The sequence below is a fragment of the Periophthalmus magnuspinnatus genome, chromosome 14 (assembly GCF_009829125.3).
Source record: "Periophthalmus magnuspinnatus isolate fPerMag1 chromosome 14, fPerMag1.2.pri, whole genome shotgun sequence".
Taxonomy (NCBI): Eukaryota; Metazoa; Chordata; class Actinopteri; order Gobiiformes; family Gobiidae; genus Periophthalmus; species Periophthalmus magnuspinnatus.
The window spans coordinates 5,085,643-5,103,974 of NC_047139.1; the positions used below are offsets into that span (position 1 = coordinate 5,085,643).

The 18,332-nt window shown below is 40.0% G+C and overlaps 1 protein-coding gene across 2 annotated transcripts in view; it reads right to left on the reverse strand.

The window, feature by feature from the left end:
• Positions 1 to 396: 396 nt before the first annotated feature.
• LOC117381861 (gamma-aminobutyric acid receptor subunit beta-2-like) overlaps positions 397 to 18,332 on the reverse strand; it is a 109,127-nt gene continuing 91,191 nt past the window's right edge. The window contains exons 6-10 of one of the 2 annotated variants that reach the window (XM_033978898.2): positions 16,100 to 16,237; positions 10,038 to 10,190; positions 4,182 to 4,426; positions 2,682 to 2,819; positions 397 to 1,235 (exon numbers count right to left, since the gene is read on the reverse strand). In XM_033978898.2, the coding sequence (XP_033834789.1) occupies positions 891 to 1,235; positions 2,682 to 2,819; positions 4,182 to 4,426; positions 10,038 to 10,190; positions 16,100 to 16,237 (1,019 nt within the window). In that variant the 3' untranslated portion in view covers positions 397 to 890. The remainder of the gene's footprint in view (positions 1,236 to 2,681; positions 2,820 to 4,181; positions 4,427 to 10,037; positions 10,191 to 16,099; positions 16,238 to 18,332) is intronic. The other variant, XM_055226396.1, reaches the window with a different exon arrangement.

The window sequence follows — 18,332 nt, forward strand, 5'->3', positions numbered from 1 at the left end:
TCCAAACTATTCTGAATACTATTGTCAACAGAAGAAAAGGTATGGTCCAATATGTGGTTTTGGTCATTTTGTGCTTTGTTATGGGCCACAATTTTTCAAAACAACATGGAAATTACATCGTATAAAGTGCTTTTTCATTAGTGAATTTAAGTGTTTAGGATTATCATCATTATTATTCTGTATTACTGAATAAATATGAGTTTTTAGTATGTTTTATTCACATACGTACATGTACATACACAGTCATAAGGAGGAGTGTATCGTTATGACATAGAGCTCCTTAAATAAACCTGTGTACATGTGCTTTGGATTAAATATGTTTACTTATTTTTTTGTAATTTATTACTCTAGCGAGGCTACACAATTTGGAATGTATCTTTTTTTTTTTTTTTTTTTAGTAAAAACGATAAATATAATAGTTGGCTTTTCTTTTTTTCTTTTTTTCTTAAAGTAGAGGATGTTTCTCTCACACAGTCAAAGTTATGTAAATAGTCAAGTGTAGGGCAGTAGACTTTTTTTGCTCCAGAAATAGGAAAACCTGACAGTTACTTTTTTTTCTTTTTAATATTAGCTTCGGTCACAGTACTCGAATATCACCCATCGCTTTACTCCATGTAAACTTGCACCTAACTGGTATTTTGGCAACAACTCATATCCTGAAAATGCAATTAAAAACAAAAACGATATAAAAAAATAAGTTACTACGCAAGTCACACACAAAAAAAAACAACGCTAAATCAGAACTAACCAGGTACAGGCACCTTAAATGTTGGTAATCTCGTCTTTTGAGTATCTGGAAAATACGTAAAATCCTGAATATTCCAAAATGAAACCAAAAGAAATGAGAAATACACTTTTTTTTTTCTATTTTCCTATATAAATGTCCCTGTTTAGTTGACGTAGTAAAGCCAGTAAACGATGTTGAAGAAAGAGAACATGGTTGGGAAGATCATCCGCGACCACTTGTCAATAGAGTTTACGTCAGTCAAGTCGGGGATGGTGATTTTGAGCTGGGACGCGCGCCTCCGTAGCCTGCTCTTTTTGGTCATGTGTCTCTCCAGCGCGTTGCGGCCGAAGTTGTGGCGCGCGAGGCCGGCCTTGCGGTACTGCAGGGTGGAGCTGTCGTAGGTGAGCATGGTGTTCCGCGGGTCGTTCAAGCCCAGGGCGAGCTCCGAGATTCCCATGTCGTTCTTCAGGTCCAGCGTGCTCAGGAGGATGTTCTCGTGAGGGTCCATCTGTTCGAGTCAGCAAGCAAACATGGACATTTTAACGTTGTGTTTTATTTGGGACAATAAACAACAAACAGGTCTGTAAATGTGCCAGTAGTAGATATTTTTAACTGTAGTCCCTATGCGAAATGTAGAATGCCAGGAATATATGAAGTTTATAGCGGTCCCTCGTTTATCGCGGGGGGTCACGTTCTAAAAATAACCCACAATACGTGAAATCTGCAAAGTTTCAGCTTTATTTTTTACAGTTACAGTTGTCCCTCACTATATCGTGGTTCACCTTTCACGGTCTCGCTGTTTCGGATATTTTTTGTGCAAATTTACATCCTTTTTACATCGTCTGAGCGTACATTGTGTTCTGCGTCCTGATTGGCTGTTGGACCGTAGACCATTGTCCATCCGTCTCCTCCGTGCCGTGTCTCCTGTACAGTACAGAATGTGTTCAGATTTACATAAATGTTGGATCGCAGTGTGACTCTGAAGTGCTGTACGTTTGCAATTTGTTTTCTCCCCGACAAAACCCACAATGTCGATGAAACGTTCTGCACCGACAAAGACGCCGACGAAGGTTTGAACTTTGAGAGAGTTTAAACGAGAGAGAAATGTGAGAAAATGTTAACGCCTGTGTGAGAAAAGTGTATAAAGTGTGTGGTGAGGGGTTTTACAGCCAAAAACAGAGAGTAATAGTAAAAAATAAAGCTGATACTTGGCAGATTTCACCTATTGCGGGTTATTTTTAGAACATAACCCCCGCGATAAACGAGGGACCGCTGTATTCTATATGTTTTGCAGCTGTAAAACCCCTCACCACACACTTTATACACTTTTCTCACACAGGCGTTAACATTTTCTCACATTTCACACTGCGATCCAACGTTTATGTAAATTTGTCTGAACACATTCTGTACTGTACAGGAGACACGGGACGGAGGAGACTGATGGACGACGGTCTACAGTCCAACAGCCAATCAGGACAAAGAACACAACGCACGCTCATATGCTGTAAAAAAAAGATGGAAAATTGCACAAACAAATCTGAAAAACAGGTGAACCGCGATATAGCGAGGGACAGCTGTGATAAAAGTTAAAAAGCCACGTCGAGGCAGATTACGGGATGAAACCTATGTCCGTGTATCGATAAGCGAGCTAAAGTTTGTTAAACGATGATCAACCAAGGACTAAACGAGGACTAGGACAGCGGTTATCAAACTTTTTGCACCAGGTCGCAGAATTTGATGCTACAAAACCCATGACTACCAGATCTAAACCCAAACTACAGTATATCAGACCTAAATTAGGACTAAACTAGGTCTAAAATGAGACTAGCATGGATGAGGAAGCTAACTGTGTTGTCTTGAGACTGAAGAACCTATTCCAACATTGGTCCTTGCACAGTTAACACTCTTAACTTTTCACGTTTTACCGCACACGTGTGAAGTTTTGTCTGATTACCCTGTTCTTCTGATCCAATCCGATGGCCGCGTCGTCCATAAAAATAGGCTCCCACATGGAGTCATGTCCATCCAGGTCCCTCTGCTTCATCCGGGCATACAGCGTGTCATCTCTGCCAACTACGTTTCCCACAAGCCACTGCAAAAACACATCGTCACCATGGTTACTTCATTGGTTTTTCTAGGTTAATTACACTTGTTTATTATTTCTGACCGATCATTTCCGTGTTTTTGCTCGTTTTGTTCTGTGAGGAGAACCCCAAACATTAAAAGTGCGGTAAATAAAGTGGTAGTTTCACACTTTTACTCGTTCGCTTGTTATCTTGATTTCCAAACTGGGACAAATTCCTTATTTTCTGCAAAGCTGTCACATCTCGATCCAAAGGCAGGATTCACAGAGGCTTAATGGGCTGATTCAGTTACAATACCTGGCGCTGCATAAACAGACAGCGCCAGGTCAACCTTTCTTCTTTCTTCTGTGCGAGCAATTACCCTAGCCTATATACACTCCGTTATACATTTTTAAAGTCAAAACATTTGCTGCTTTGGAGGCAGTTCTTTCATTATAATTTGACTTTTTAAAGTTTTGCTCCATTGCAATGAACACAATAGATATTTACCTTTGGAATGTCATGGAGAAATACTACAAAGACGTGATTGGTACAAGACAAAGCAGCTGTTTAAGGCAGCACTTAGAGCACATGGGTCAAACTCAAGGCCCGCGGGCTAAATGAGGCCCTCCACATCATTCGACAGGGTAAATTAAAGGTATGATGGTCTTAAAATGTCAATTTATCAGGAGACATGCAGTTACACAGCCATATTTTTTTACATCTGTGCAAATGCATATGTACTATTTGTAACTACTTTTAAAAAATTGTGAATTAACTGTTTCTGTATTTATTACTTCAAGTTACATTTATTTTACATCTGGCCCTTCGACGGCAGCCATTTTGCTAATGTGGCCCTCGGTGAAAATGTGTTTGACACCCCTGACTTAGACGATTATGGATTGTTATTTCTGTATTTTTTTCTTCCATTTAAAGTTATAAGATGGGACTTTCTGGAAGTGGCACATCACCTCAATGACTCCATGGAAATAGAAAGTTAACGCCATGCTTCGGAACTTCAGTGTTATGGAAGTTTTATGGAATACTGTGGAAGTCTAGGGCCAAAGGAACAGCATTACCATGGAAACGAACAGTAAAGATGCATGTTTTTCTATGAATTTCAATGGAAAAACATATCTATTTTTGGCAAGAAAGGTGCATACTGTGGCTTTAAATATGAACCTTTAACACGGGGATACAAGTGCACGATGTAACGTTTCTCGAGAAGTCAAGCAGGTGTAGCCACCAGATGTTTAATGCCATACTGGGAAACATTTCAGACTAAGCAGCAATGAGCAGACAGAGTTTAAAATGCCTTGAATCGATGAGGTATTTTATAAATCCTCCCAGTTTACATACAAAACATAAAAATAAAAGTAAAGTATGGTCACCTTGTTAGGATCCATCCTCAGCTTCTCGTTGTTGGCGAGAGAGGACCGTTCGGCGGCTTTCTTCTGCCTCTGCGGCCCGCGTCCAAAGAAGATGTAGTTGACAAAGGCGTACTCGAGCAGTGCGAGGAAGACGAAGACGAAGCAGCCCATCAGGTACATGTCAATGGCCTTCACGTAGGGGATTTTGGGCAGTGTTTCTCTCAGATGGGTGTTAATGGTGGTCATGGTCAGCACAGTGGTGATACCTGGAGACAAAGGATAAAACGCTGTTATTGTACAATGCAAAAAGTTCCTGTACTTACACTTAATCGTCCCTGTAGGGAAACTTGTCCTCTGCATTTGACCCATCCTTGAATGCCGCTGGGGCATCTTGTCAGGAGCTGTGACCACCGCAGTGCTGCACCTGAGAACCCATCTCCAGATCTTGTGCTAAACTAGATCAGGACTACCTTCGTTGAAATATTTCACCTATTGTGCATGTTCTCGCAGTGAGGCGTCAGTACGCTCCACTCAAAACTGATTAACCAACACATAATTACTAAAAGTCTCCATGTTCACGTCAAAAACTTCAGGATATTTGTCTATATAGAAGCCTTGAAGTATTTTTAAGCAAAGTTCTATATATAAGAAAGTGTTTCAAATGCACTAAGATATTACAGTAGGTACTTTCAAAATCCATCCATTTTATTCCATTTAAGCAGACTCCCAGGCTTCCCTCACCCCAGACACTTCCTTAAGCTCCTCCGGTGGGACCCCAAGGTGTACCCAGTCCAGCCGAGAGACATAGTCCCTCCAGCGTGTCCTGTGTCTTCCCTAGAGCCTCCTCCCGGTGGAACGTGCCCAGAACATCTCGTCTAGGAGGAACAGGAACAGCCAAGCCACCTCAGCGGCTCTTCTCCTCATGTCTGTATTATTTTGTCTTTTGTCAGTCACATTAGCTTTTCCCTGTTATGAATGCTAATTTCAGCCCAAACCACAACATTATTGGTGGATTCAATCTCAAATGGAGCAGTAGTAGATGTTTAAAACAGCTTACAGCTTTTCATTGTCTTTAATAAATGTTCAGCTAGTATCAAGGACTTGTTTAGACGTAAAGTTTATTCATCAAACTCACAAAATCTGAAATTCTAAGTGATGTTTTTTGAGAGCCCAGGACAAGCGACCTCCCAGATTAAATCAGTGCCACTTCTACATTTGATTAGGACTGTCAGGATCGATGAAACCAAGGACCCCACTCCTGTGCTTTCAGATGCAGTTAGAAAAATGAGCCAAAAAGAACTGCACCGCAAGAAATGTGAGAATCTGAAATTCAAATGTCAGCCATGATCCTGTTCATTAGTGGGAACTCCTACTGGGAAAGTTGGAGACAGTTTGGAGAAAAGAGAGTCTTAACTTTTTGGAAAACTAATAACACAGCAGTGGAGATTTGTTTGTTTAGTTTCATTTGCAATATTTTGTGAACATTTTTAGTTTCATTTGCAATATTTTGTGGACATTTTTTGGGTTCATTTATTCTGCAAAAGTTCCTCCGTGAGAATTATTTAAACTTCTGGACGCTTGAGTCTTGATATTTCCTTTAGAGTAACACCACAATGTTTTTTTGCTGGATGGAAACCCGTCAAAGGCTTCAAAACACCAGCAGAGGGCGCTAACTGCTATCTACCCATCCATAGGGACATGGAAAAGTGGAAAAAGTAGTTGGTATGAAGTAAAAACTTTTGTTAAGTTTTCTACCGTAAGAGATTTCGCCATTGTTGTGACAAATAAAGGTTCTCATTATCTTCTCGTAGCTTAAATGAACTGCAATGTAGCCTGCAACCTTAGTGTTTGGGGGTTGAGGTGGTGGCGATTCAGATCAGAGCGAGTACTTTTAGGTTTAAACAAACTGGATTTTGGCATTGAAAATGGCAACCCAGATAAAAGTCTCAGGTGAGGCACATTCTGCTTTCTGATTGGAGATTATTTGGAGCATTACCTCGTATCTGGGTAATTTTTGGGGGAATTTATCATCAAAATCTTCCATAAAGTTCCTTCTATCTCTATAAATAAATAAATCATACATAGATAAACACACATAACATAAATACAATCCATTACTGTTTGTTGTTTACTGCGTTAACCGTTTTGTGAGCACTAAATATTTATAGCTTTTTCAAATGAACTGACACTGACCTCCCTTTCCCCCTAAAAACTCTTGTATTTTTAGACATCGTGGTGTATTAACGTGTCAAATATCCATCACAGGATTTCAAATATAGCCGGAATGCTGTCAGAGGCTACACATATTGGTCTATATTTGTCTTCGCCTCCACACGAGCGTAGTACATCGCCGCGCTCCTCCCCAGGTTTACGCAACGGGGCCATTTCGCTGATTGCACGGGGCTCTGTAGGGGAGGAGGTGCAGCAGGAGGAGGAGGAGGAGGGGGGGGGGTGTTATATGGGAGGGCGCATAGAGGATTGGTAAAAAACTGTATTACGGAGCGTTGTTTTTCATCCAATCGCTTTGACTCTAAAGTCGAAATTTTGGCACAAATTCCAACACTTGTCAGTCAAGGAGCAAATACTCTATTCTAAATCTACTTTAAAGCCTTAACAGTCACATCAAAACTACAAAAATACAACTTTTTGTAGAACCTAAGACACAACGATGAAGTACTTAAAAGACAGATGACATTTGTAACACTCCCTCCCCACTACTGCAAAGAAAAAGTACGATAAATACTGAGCCTAACTAGACCAAAGACACAAATATGAACACTCCTACAGGTCTGTTTGTCAAAATGCACATCTATCGTCAACGGTCACATTCTTATACAGCGCTTTTCCACCTTCAACACACTCAAAACACTTTATATCAAGGGACCACTCACTCGTTCATTCCGTTGAGGGCGAGGTGGGTTAAGTGTCTTGCCCAAGAACACAGCAATAGTACTCATCTGAGGGACCTGGAATCGCACTGCCAACCTGTGAGTCGATGTATTTGACCGCTCAACCAATAATGTTTATGTCGAGAGCGAGATTCAAACTGTTAACCTTCTGATCAGTGGGCAAACGTAAATGTATAAAAGAACAACAGCCGCTCTAGAGGTAAGATTTAGTACTAAAACTAGAAGGTTGTTGGTTTGAATTCTGTTATACTCAATTCATGTTGTTACGTCTTTGGGCAAGTGACTTCCCACTCTTTTATCACAGTATACATGGTATTGCCTATACTACTACTACTACTACTACTACTACTACTACTACTACTACTACTACTACTACTACTACTACGGGACTGAAGATGGAAAGTAGCAGTAGCTAAATCTGGCACAAATCATCTTTTCTTTTGCAAGATTAATGAACTTGTGCATGATTCCTGACAAGAAGAAAGAAAGAACTACAACTACTACTACTATCATTACTACTACTACTACTGCTACAACTATTACTACTACTACTACTACTACTACTAGACTGAAGATGGAAAGTAGCAGTAGCTAAATCTGGCACAAATCATCTTTTCTTTTGCAATATTAATGAACTTGTGCATGATCCCTGACAAATAAAGAACAAACTACTACTACTACTACTACTACTACTACTACTACTATTACTACTACTACTAAATCCTTTCATTCTATATCTTATTACTTATCCTGTAGTTTAGATCTGCACAAACATGTTCTAAAATGCCATCTGTTATTTTTCAGTCTTTTTGTCAGTAGCAGACGAGGCTAAAACATGAACTTTGAACAGAATCTTATCATTAAAACAGAAATCGCAAATCTTCCCACAGAAATGGCAGCTATACATATATATTTTCCCCAAATCGTTCAGCCCTAGTTACTCCTGCTCCCGTTATTTGCTGCTCAGTCTTCAGCGTGGCCTGGTTTTAGTCGTTACTGTAAACCGAACGTCAGTATAAATCCTTTGTTGTGCTATAGACAGGAGCAGCTTGTGTGAAATTACCCGAGTCCCGTTGTGAGCCTTGACGGCTTTGTGACAGCTGCCTGACCATTTACTAATTGTTTGCGGTGACTGTGGATAGAAATTACCTTAAATAATGTTGATGTGTGTAGATTATAATGCAGGTGCAGCTGGGGTCTGTATGAACATTAGCTAAATCGAGCTGCGGTTAAGCCTGCACAGTGGGGCTTCTCATACTGCATGAGTATTTTGTACTACTAGACCTGTCAATTACTATATCGACTTATCCTTCAATACGTGACAGACGGAACAATCATTTTTGGGGGTCAGTATTTGAACTAATTGGGTGTTTTTGGTTATTTTCCTGTGTTATGATCATAGTTTGTATAAAAAAGTGGACTGAGTGTGACGTCGCCCGTAGCCTTTAGCGTTCCAGTCAAATGAAGCGAATCGAGGCTAGCAGTTATAGCGGCGAATTTAGAGCCGACTTCCTTATTTGGAGGTCCGACTGCGAGTATCATAGCAACCAAAGAGCCAATCAGGAGCGAGACTGTTGAAGGTAAAACCCCTTCCAGTCCAGATTGACAGGCTCTGGTTTAGGAGCGGTCAATCGAACCTGTTGCTAACGCTAGGGGGAGCGACTTCGGGGGAAAGAAAGCGCCTGATTTGTCTGTTATTAATGTTCATATTTTGATTTAAAACCCTTTAAGGACTGAGCACATTATAGACTATTACAGCCAGACTTTTTTTTGTCTTTATTTAGCCATAAAAATCATGTTAAAGGAAGTACCAGCTTGTACTTTTGCCTTTTTTCAGATAACTACCTCTATTTTACAGTCTATGGTTATGATACAATTGGCGACAGTAGCTCAGAGTGTTTGTCCACTGATCTGAAGGTTGGCGGTTTGAATCCCTTTCTCGACATAAACATCATCGGTAGAGTGGTCATATGAATGCTGTCCTTGTGTCCTTGGGCAAGACACTTAACCCACCTCGCCCCCACTGTCTGGTTTTCCGAATTCAAGTCACTCAAAGAGCTTTACATCAAGGAACCTTTCACACACTGGAGTACACAAAGTATAAAAATGTGGCCGTTTACCATTTACAATGTGAACAGCAGAAGGTTGAATTATGAACTTCATTAGAGACACAAACTAACCACTACAATAAAACTACTTAACTGTTGCATTCTGCCGTTTATTTACTGCAGCTCATGGTTTTTTTTTAAACATTGCACATTTAGAACAGATTTTGGGACTTTATTTTGCTCGATGGTTTGGTGTCAATATTATCGTTTATTGTCTATATTTAGTTAAGCAATATATCGCACAGGTCTATGCACCACTTTACACACACATAAACACTCATAGTTTATTTTGATTATATATATATTTTTTATTAATTAATTTTTTTGTCTACAAACGTTTGTCTTGTCTTGTTATTGAAATCAGTGCGTCTCATTATTAACATCTGTTGTATTTAAAATGCTTCACTTGTATGTCTGTCTGGCTTTAAATAAATAAATGAATAAATAAATAAAAACATAAAAAAACATAAATCCAAAAAAATATATAAATAAAAATAACTAACTAACCAACCTAAAATGCCTCTCTGATCTGAATTGTCACTCGCTAAACTCCAGGACCAGGCCACATTATCTGAAAACCTTGACTCTGAGTCTGTATTGGGGCTAAAAGTCAATGTGATCTGAATTTTTAAATATTCTAAATGAATTGCCAGACTTAAAGTCATTTGCATTCAACCCAACCAGACAAACCCTGTATGAGCTCATTCCCGTATCAACATACACTGCGGCAAAAGCAATTACGACTCTGACTGATGTGTAGACTCGCTCGTGCTAACAGTGTCATGTTCATAATAACATTAATTTAAACTTAACCATGTCCACTGCTTGTTTAATGTAGTGTTTGCAGAGGGCTGTTTTACCCAAGGCCACTCTGGCAGCTGAAGCGTCGTAATTGATCCAGAAGGAGACCCAGGACAGGATGGTGATCAGGATGGAGGGCATGTACGTCTGCAGGATGAAGTAACCGATGTTCCTCTTCAGTTTGAAACTCAGGGACAGGCGTGGGTAAGCTCCTGTACGGGAAAACAGGAAGTACAGCTTGGATAAAGACGGTAACAATAAAGCAGCTACTTAAAGATGATGGAAAGACAAGGAAAGTTTATTTGTACAGACGTGTGTAATAAGACTTGTGTACCAGTATGACAGCTGGAGTTAGCGGAGTTGTTCAGAAGCGACGCCGAGGATGAAGAATTCAACATATTTAGTGATTTGGAGTGAGATCCAGATGCTTCTTTTATCCGATTAACTGTTAATATCTTACGTTAACAAACCAGACACGTGTTTATTTCTGCCTACGCTTCATGTACGTGTTTACATGTGTGTTACAGTTCACTTGTTCGACCTCTAGATGGCACTGTTGTGTTAGTAATACCTGTAAGAAAATTGACTTGACTCGTTTTCTTTTATACATTTCATATTTAATTTCCCCCTTCGTCTATAAGACCATAAAGGTGATAATTTTTCATTTGGAACAATATTGTAAATGTTAAGTTTGTCATAAGTCTAGTTTAAGGTTGTGAAAACTACTTCCTGTTTTGCGAAGTCTTACCCGACAGAGCACTATTTAAGAAAACGATTGAAAAGTAAAAACCTGTTATATCTGTTCTAACCAGCGCAATTCGGTCCAGACAATATTAAAAGCGCACACACAGAAATAAATAAATAAAAAAACATTGAATTATCTCCTCGCTGTTAATTATCAGATCTGAAACCTAATTATTTTCAAGTGCACTGACTCATGAGTTAATCAGCTCCTTGAGTGTTGTTTGACGCCAGCCGTTATCTCCGCTCTGTGTCAATCATGAGTTTTCAAATACAGAACAATGGAACCCACAATAACACGATAAAAATACTTCCAAGTGTCAGCAGCTTGTTATTTTTCACTCCGTAAAAAATAAATATAGATGTTTTTATGTGAGATTTTCTTGGAGGGGTGATGGTGGAGAGTAAAGTGTGCGTGTACTGTATGTTCTCTGCACTGGGAGGTATTTTGGTACGAAAACAACTCACTTTTGATATGATTTTGAACAGATTTGGGGCTGTAGTTGCAGTTTTGGTGGTAAACAACAGGTGTGTTAGTTTTAGTGTTGTTAGCTCCTCCCTTCAGACAGATGTATTTTTATATCTTTATATTTTTTTCTTTACTTCAGCCTAAACCCTTTCGGTCATGATAGAGATGTTATGTACAACCTTACGCAAGCTGAATAATGTTTGATTTGAATGTAATGACCGAATAAATCTACAAATATATATAAGGCAGTGTCCAGCAGTAATCTGATCAGTGAAGTGTTACAGTACTGTATGGCATTATCTCATATTTAATCAATTACAGATGTTTTTACTGCTTAAAAATGTGAAGAGAAGCAGGTGGCGAACTCTCTCAGAAAAGTTACACCGTTATCTTTTAGACCAGGGGTGCTCAGACTTTTTCAGTATGTGAGCTACTTTTAAAATGATCGTGTCTGAAAGATCTACCACCTAATACAAAAATGTTACACATATATTTATTTGTAAATGTATTATGAATTATTACATGTACAGTGCATTTTCATGTACTTTGCACAACGTCATGAGATAATACTGCACAACACAACTGAACTTCTTACATGTTCATAATGACTTGAATGATGATCACTGCTCTGACACTGAATAGAATCAGTGAGGGATGCAGAGTTCGGGCAGAAGCTTCTGACAGGAGCCAGGAGTAAAATTGCATTTTTTGTTTGAAAGCGATAACAGAGCTAATCATGTGGATTACGTTTTAATCTGATTTTTATGGCTATAAAAAAAGACAAAACTAAGTAGCAGAATTTACTGCATTTTTTTCCACACAACTACTTCTATTTTACACATCCTTCCGTATTTTTTCTTTTACGCATCGAATAAATGAGAGAAAATCCCCTCAGCCCCCGCGCTCTCATTCGTCGCCTTCGAGGGACAACACAGGCAGATTACCGTAATGATGGAAAAATATTTAAATAGCCCCATGTTTCCGCTTTGAGACGCCGTTTGAATTTACATGAGAGCACGACTGGGCACGGACTTACACTGCTGGAAAGTCCACAACCCGCTCTGTCGGCAACGATAGGATCCGACGCTATAGGGTTAAACTAACTCGCACTTGTTTATGCAGCGCCCATGATGTGACCTAGAGTCAGGTGTAATCTGACTGTTGTCCTGTATATTAGTCATGTGACTGGATGGATGACGGGACGTGATCTACACAAAATGCCTTCGCGATCGACAGGTAGATCGCGATCGACGTAATGGACACCCCTGTTTTAGACCATAGACCGGGCCATATCTTGAAAAGTATTTGACACAGAGGACCACAGACCAGTGTCAATACAGTGGAGAGTCCACATGGTGCATTTAACAAACTTTAAATAAGACTTGAAATAATATTATTAGGTCTGTATGACAATGCAGTGTGATGTTATTTAGGTTATATTGGTAGGATTACTCAAATTTGCTATAAAAAGTACTGATGATTATCAATTAGGCCAGTTCAACTGAAGGCCAATAAAAATTGGCTTGAGGGCCGCATTTTGCCCCTGGGCCATAATTTGGACACCCCTGCCATAGACCATATAAAGAAGTTGATTAAGTGAGTGTGACGTCACGTTCAGCTCCAAATGAAGCTCATCGAGGCTAGAGCTGTTATAGCGGTGAATTTGGAGATGATCATAGCAACCAAAGAGACAATCCGGAGAGAGGCTGTGGAGGGTAACGCCCATTCCCGCCTGCACCACTGATTTAACATCGAGCGGGGGCTTAGCAACGCTGTTAATTAAGCCTATTGCTAACACTTGCAGGAGCCACTTCAGGGAAAGAAGGCAACTGATTTGTTTGTTATTAATGTTCATATCGTGATTTACAGACACAATATTAAAATAAAAACACCAGGATCATGTAGACTGGGTTAATACGAACATTTAAGACCAAAAAGATGAGTAAAAGACGGAAGTTTAAATCTGTCAACTGGACAAAACGTTGTAAGAGTGGGGACATTTCGCGGATCATTCAAGCCGCTGCTTCAGTTCTGGTCAGATTACTGGTGGATGAGGCAAAATGACGAGGATCACTGCAGCAGTTACAGAGAGAAGGGCGACGGTTTTTCAATGTAAAGTGAATTGGAGCCAGAGCTGATGGAGCCGGCAGCGCGCCCATGAGCACATCCTCATTTGGAACACGGCGGCTCACACATTAGCTGTGTCCATTTATATATAGAGTCTACGTTTTAGACAAAATGAATTCAACCCAGAGTAAAAAAAATTCCGTTTCCACCTCCACCATTGACCATCTGTTAAACGCGCTGCTGATAGCCGGCACTCGCCAAAAGCCACTTATTGTAATCTGTGAAATCCTTCCCCGTGGCATGGTGGTGACATTGTCCACCCTTGGCTGCGGCGGCTCTATATTGGATAAAGGATCTATCTCCTGGTGCTGATGATGCGTTTGGAGCGACCTCGGGGTCAAACGCGAGCATCAAAACGCCGCGCCTGTTAAAAGGGATTCCCCCAATTTCCATATTTCCGGACGGGATAATGAAACTCGAGCTTTCACTACGCAACGACTGACCCATTCAAGCTCAACTCACGCTCGGGTGGGTCCACATTGTGTTATTAATAGATTTGGGCGCATGCAGAAAGCGTTGAGTTTATTGGTTGGCCATTTCACAGTTATTGAGTTAGTGTTTTGCATTTATTCAATATACCGGTTTCCCATAGATTGTGCTCAGCAAATTGGTAATTTGACTTGCACAATTGCGTGTACGGCAAATGTATAAATATGTAAATGAAGTGTAGATGAATATCACAATAAATGTGTTTACGGGTGGATTAAAAAGGGAATACAAGGCGTTTTTAACCGTACCGTTGGCTTGTGAGCGCATTCTAATTTTATGCTAATTTGTATAAAACGGGCAAAATGAATTAAAATTGGAACATTATCCGCTGTGCCGTAGTGAAAATGATATATGACGTGGCCCAGCGCAGGGTTTAATTAAAGAGATGAGACAGAAAAATGTATTATAGTGGAATAAATGAAATGCAGACACGTTCAGCTCGTATTTTAGGCTGTTAGCGAAGACGTTTTGTTTTGTTTTTTGTTTTTAGCCCAGCGTCTATGACCTGGACAAGCCCTTTCTCGCATTGAAGAGTGAATATATTAAAAAAAACAGTTAATAACATGTTGAAATGCCAAACAAATCCATGCAAAGTTGTGTGTATTCAAAATAGCTTAAATAAAATAATGTTTGTATGTAAATTTTGATGTTCTGTCCTTCTCCGTGCAGATGTTAAAGCCTTTCCTGGAATGTTCTACAGTATGGCATTAAATGTATCGACGTCAGGTGATGGGACCAGGCTAAGTTACATGTCAGATCTGCGGAGAGGCAGCCCCACTCACAGTAAAACGCATGTTCTTAAAGGTTTGGTTTTATAGTTTCATTTATCTGGACAGAAAAGCTGTTGTTTTTCTTCCTTTGAGTATTTTTGAGCAATAAAGTGACCGGCAGGTAAATACACGCAAGATGGAGAAGTTAAATGGCGGAAACTACACCAGAAATGTTACACAGTGTAGCTTTAGTCTTCAACAATGCGTTTGCGGTGCTGAATAAGACAGTTTAGAGGCCGAGTATGGAAAGAGATTCACGTTGGTGTTGGTTTATGAAGGGGGAGAGTCACGGCGCTCGGTCTTCAGCTCGTCCGACAGGTGTATTTGTGTTGTCCCTGCTGCTGAGATGTTTCTGTGTGCAATCTCTGAAACCAAAGGCCTCTCCTGGTGGATTGCTCGTAAACTGGCATCTGTGTGTTGATTGGTGCGACGTGCCAGAGCCCGGCAACTCCTGGGGGTCCCACCTGCAGCTGCCGCTCCTTAAAAGGACCCGCCTCCTGCCACTCGGCGCTGCAGGATTCTGATTTTGAACCGCACGCCACTTGTGACCTACGCCTGCGAAACTGTCGGACTTTAAACCCTGTAAAATTTGAGAAATCTGTAGTACTTTGAAGTAGTTTTGAGACTGTTTTGTGTTTTACTTTGCGTCAGTTTTGAACTCGTTGAGCCTTCTTTTTTTATTTTATTTTGCTGTGTAATTCTAGGTTTACTTTATAATTACTTTATAGTTAAAACAGCCACTTATTATTCACCTTTTTATAACCTTTTCCTACCCAAGGAACGGTTCGTAACAGTTTAGAATTGCATCATTTAGCAGTGCATACAGCCTTTTCTACAGCATTTTTAGAGTTATATTTATTTATTTTTGTCTGAGAGCACTGCACTTTTTCAGGTGTCATCAACATTACATAAGCCTATTATGTTTAGAGAACGGCAGGTAAAATTAAAGACGCACGCAACTTTTTGAGTCCGCCACAGCATCGCGTATCTTTCATTTACTACTGATTAAAAAAAATGTGTTGAAGTAAAATAAAATATCCATGGTGACATAATAGTGCACTTTTAATCGTTTAATTTTTGGATTATTGCGGGGGTCACGTTCTAAAAATAACCCGCAACAGACGAAATCCATGAAGTATCAGCTTTATTTTTTACAATTATTCTATGTTTTTGTCTGTAAAACCCCTCACCACACACTTTATACACTTTTCTCACACATTTTCTCACATTTCTCTCTCGTTTAAACTCTCTCAAAGTTCAAACCTTCGTCGGCGTCTTTGTCGGTGCAGAACGTTTCATCGACATTGTGGGTTTTGTCGGGGAGAAAACAAATTGCAAACGTACAGCACTTCAGAGTCACACTGCGATCCAACGCTTATGTAAATTGACAATGGTCTACAGTCCCTTAGCCAATCAGGACACAGAACACAATGCATGTTCATACTTAACAGCGAGACCACGCAAGGTGAACCGCGATATAGCGAGGGACGACTGTAACACAGGACGGTCGTTGGTGTGTGTTTACCTGTAGAGAAAACCACCTTCTTTGCGATGAGTTTGTGGTCCACGATGGAGAACTGGGGCAGCTCGATTCGGTCCACTCCGGTCACCGCGTTGTGTCCTCCCCTCCAGTAAAACTCGATGTCGTCTGTGGTGTATCCATCTGAGACACAGGGACAGAAAGTATACAGTTTTTGAAGGACGATAATTCCCTTTGGTTTTCTTTCTTATTCTGCATAACCCCGTAGTTTCGATCTGTACGGACATGTTCTGAGATGCGATTCTTGCATTAGTTTGTCGCTTTCAGTATCGGCGTTTAATATTTGAACTCTGAACAGGTTTCTATCATCAAAACATAGATCACAAATTTAATCTCAGTTGCAATGCATGGATGAAGAATTGTAATTAGATATTTTTTCCCAAATCGTGCAAAACCCTAGTAAGGAGTGAAAAAAAAAAAGTCTAAGATGATTAAACAGAATCTCAAAACCAGATTGTGAACGTGAGGGTCCAGCGGGCAGGGCACCCGGGCTGAACAGTGCTATTTTACAGGATCGTGTCCATCTGTGTCCGCACACGGGGATAGTTTATTAATCACTTAACATGATGAGGTTTGCGTTTGTCACCGTCTCTGTGAAGCTGCACGTGTATAAAATGACCTCTGCTTGACCGACCATTTAAAACATATGCATTAAAGATGACGATTTCCTCCAGTAAACCTAAACTCTTTGACGTTTTGCAGGTCCTTCAAGACATTGTCCATTCTCCGCTCCGTTGCCAGAGTTGCCTTGTGTCTCACGTTTGTCCTTGTTGGCTATAATAATAATAATAATAATAACAATACGTTTAGGCAGAAGAGAAGGAAGAGAGGAGCTAAGAGGGAGCGTCTTATCACTCAAAAAAGACTTTTTCCATAACAGTTTGGAGAATAAGTTTGCATTTTATCTGTATGTGGAGGGACGGGACAGGCAGCCTTCTCTACGCTGCACTGAAGGTCGTGTCCAGACGTTCATTCACTTGGAAACTTCACACGACCCAACGAAAATCCTAATGGGTCTCCAAGGTTTTTGTTGGGACCAAATGGCTACAGATGGAAATTAGCATTTTTCTAAATCTGGTGCAGCCATCTTTTTAATGTATCTGCACACTGTCCTTCAAATAAATAAATAAATAAAATAAATAAATGCAATAGTTGCCTGAGTTCGATCATAAGAAGTATATATCAAACATATATCAGAATTTGGTTTTGAAACTCTCCAAAACGAGTAAATACACATGATTGTTATTATTAATCTGACTTGCAGCGCTAACATCGAGGTTTATGTGTTGCACAAAAACAGGACATTCCAGAACGTTTATCATTTCAGTTCTCGTCTTCGTTCCAGTGGGTTTTCTCTGCAGTGCTCCACAACATCGTCAGGCGGCCCAGCGCGGGACAGGACCAACCGACAAAGCACATCCAGACACAGAGTTTATGGATGTCTCTGAGTCTCCTGATCAAACATCTTCACCCAGGAGAGAGAGGACATTCCCATGGACACAAGGAGGACCAGGAGCATCAGGGAGACAATGGACAACTGCATATCGGTCTCAAAAGCAGAGCAACAGTTTGAGCTTCTATAGACCAAGTCAGATCATTACTGGAACATGACGAACGGTAAATCTAAAGTCTGAAGTTTAGTCCTACAGGATCCCACATTTGTGCCAAAATAAATGACGGCTGTGACTTCTCCTCCTCCTTTAACCTCAGCTTCTACCACATATAGAAGAAATGTTCATTCTGTAAACTAACATCTAACATACATGACCATTCACACGGTCAGTCCCTCTTTTCTGAATCACTCGAGGAAAAACAAAAACCAAAACAGGAGAAGGGACGTAACAAAAAGAAAACCAAGGTGGAGAAATGGTAAAATAAGTCATTTAATTAACAGGAAAGGGTAAAATAAGTCATTTAATTAACAGGAAAGGGTAAAATAAGTCATTTAATTAACAGGAAAGGGTAAAATAAGTCATTTAATTAACAGGAAATGGTAAAATAAGTAATTTAATTAACAGGAAATGGTAAAATAAGTCATTTAATTAACAGGAAAGGGTAAACTAAATCAAAAGGAACTAAACATGTATAAATAAAAGCTTCCTCGCAAGGAATTAAACCAAGAAAAAAACAAAGGTAAAGTAACTAAAACACAAATTTTACAATAACAAAATCTTACGAACAGAGAAACGATCAGCACTGACGACGAAGTGTCTCATAA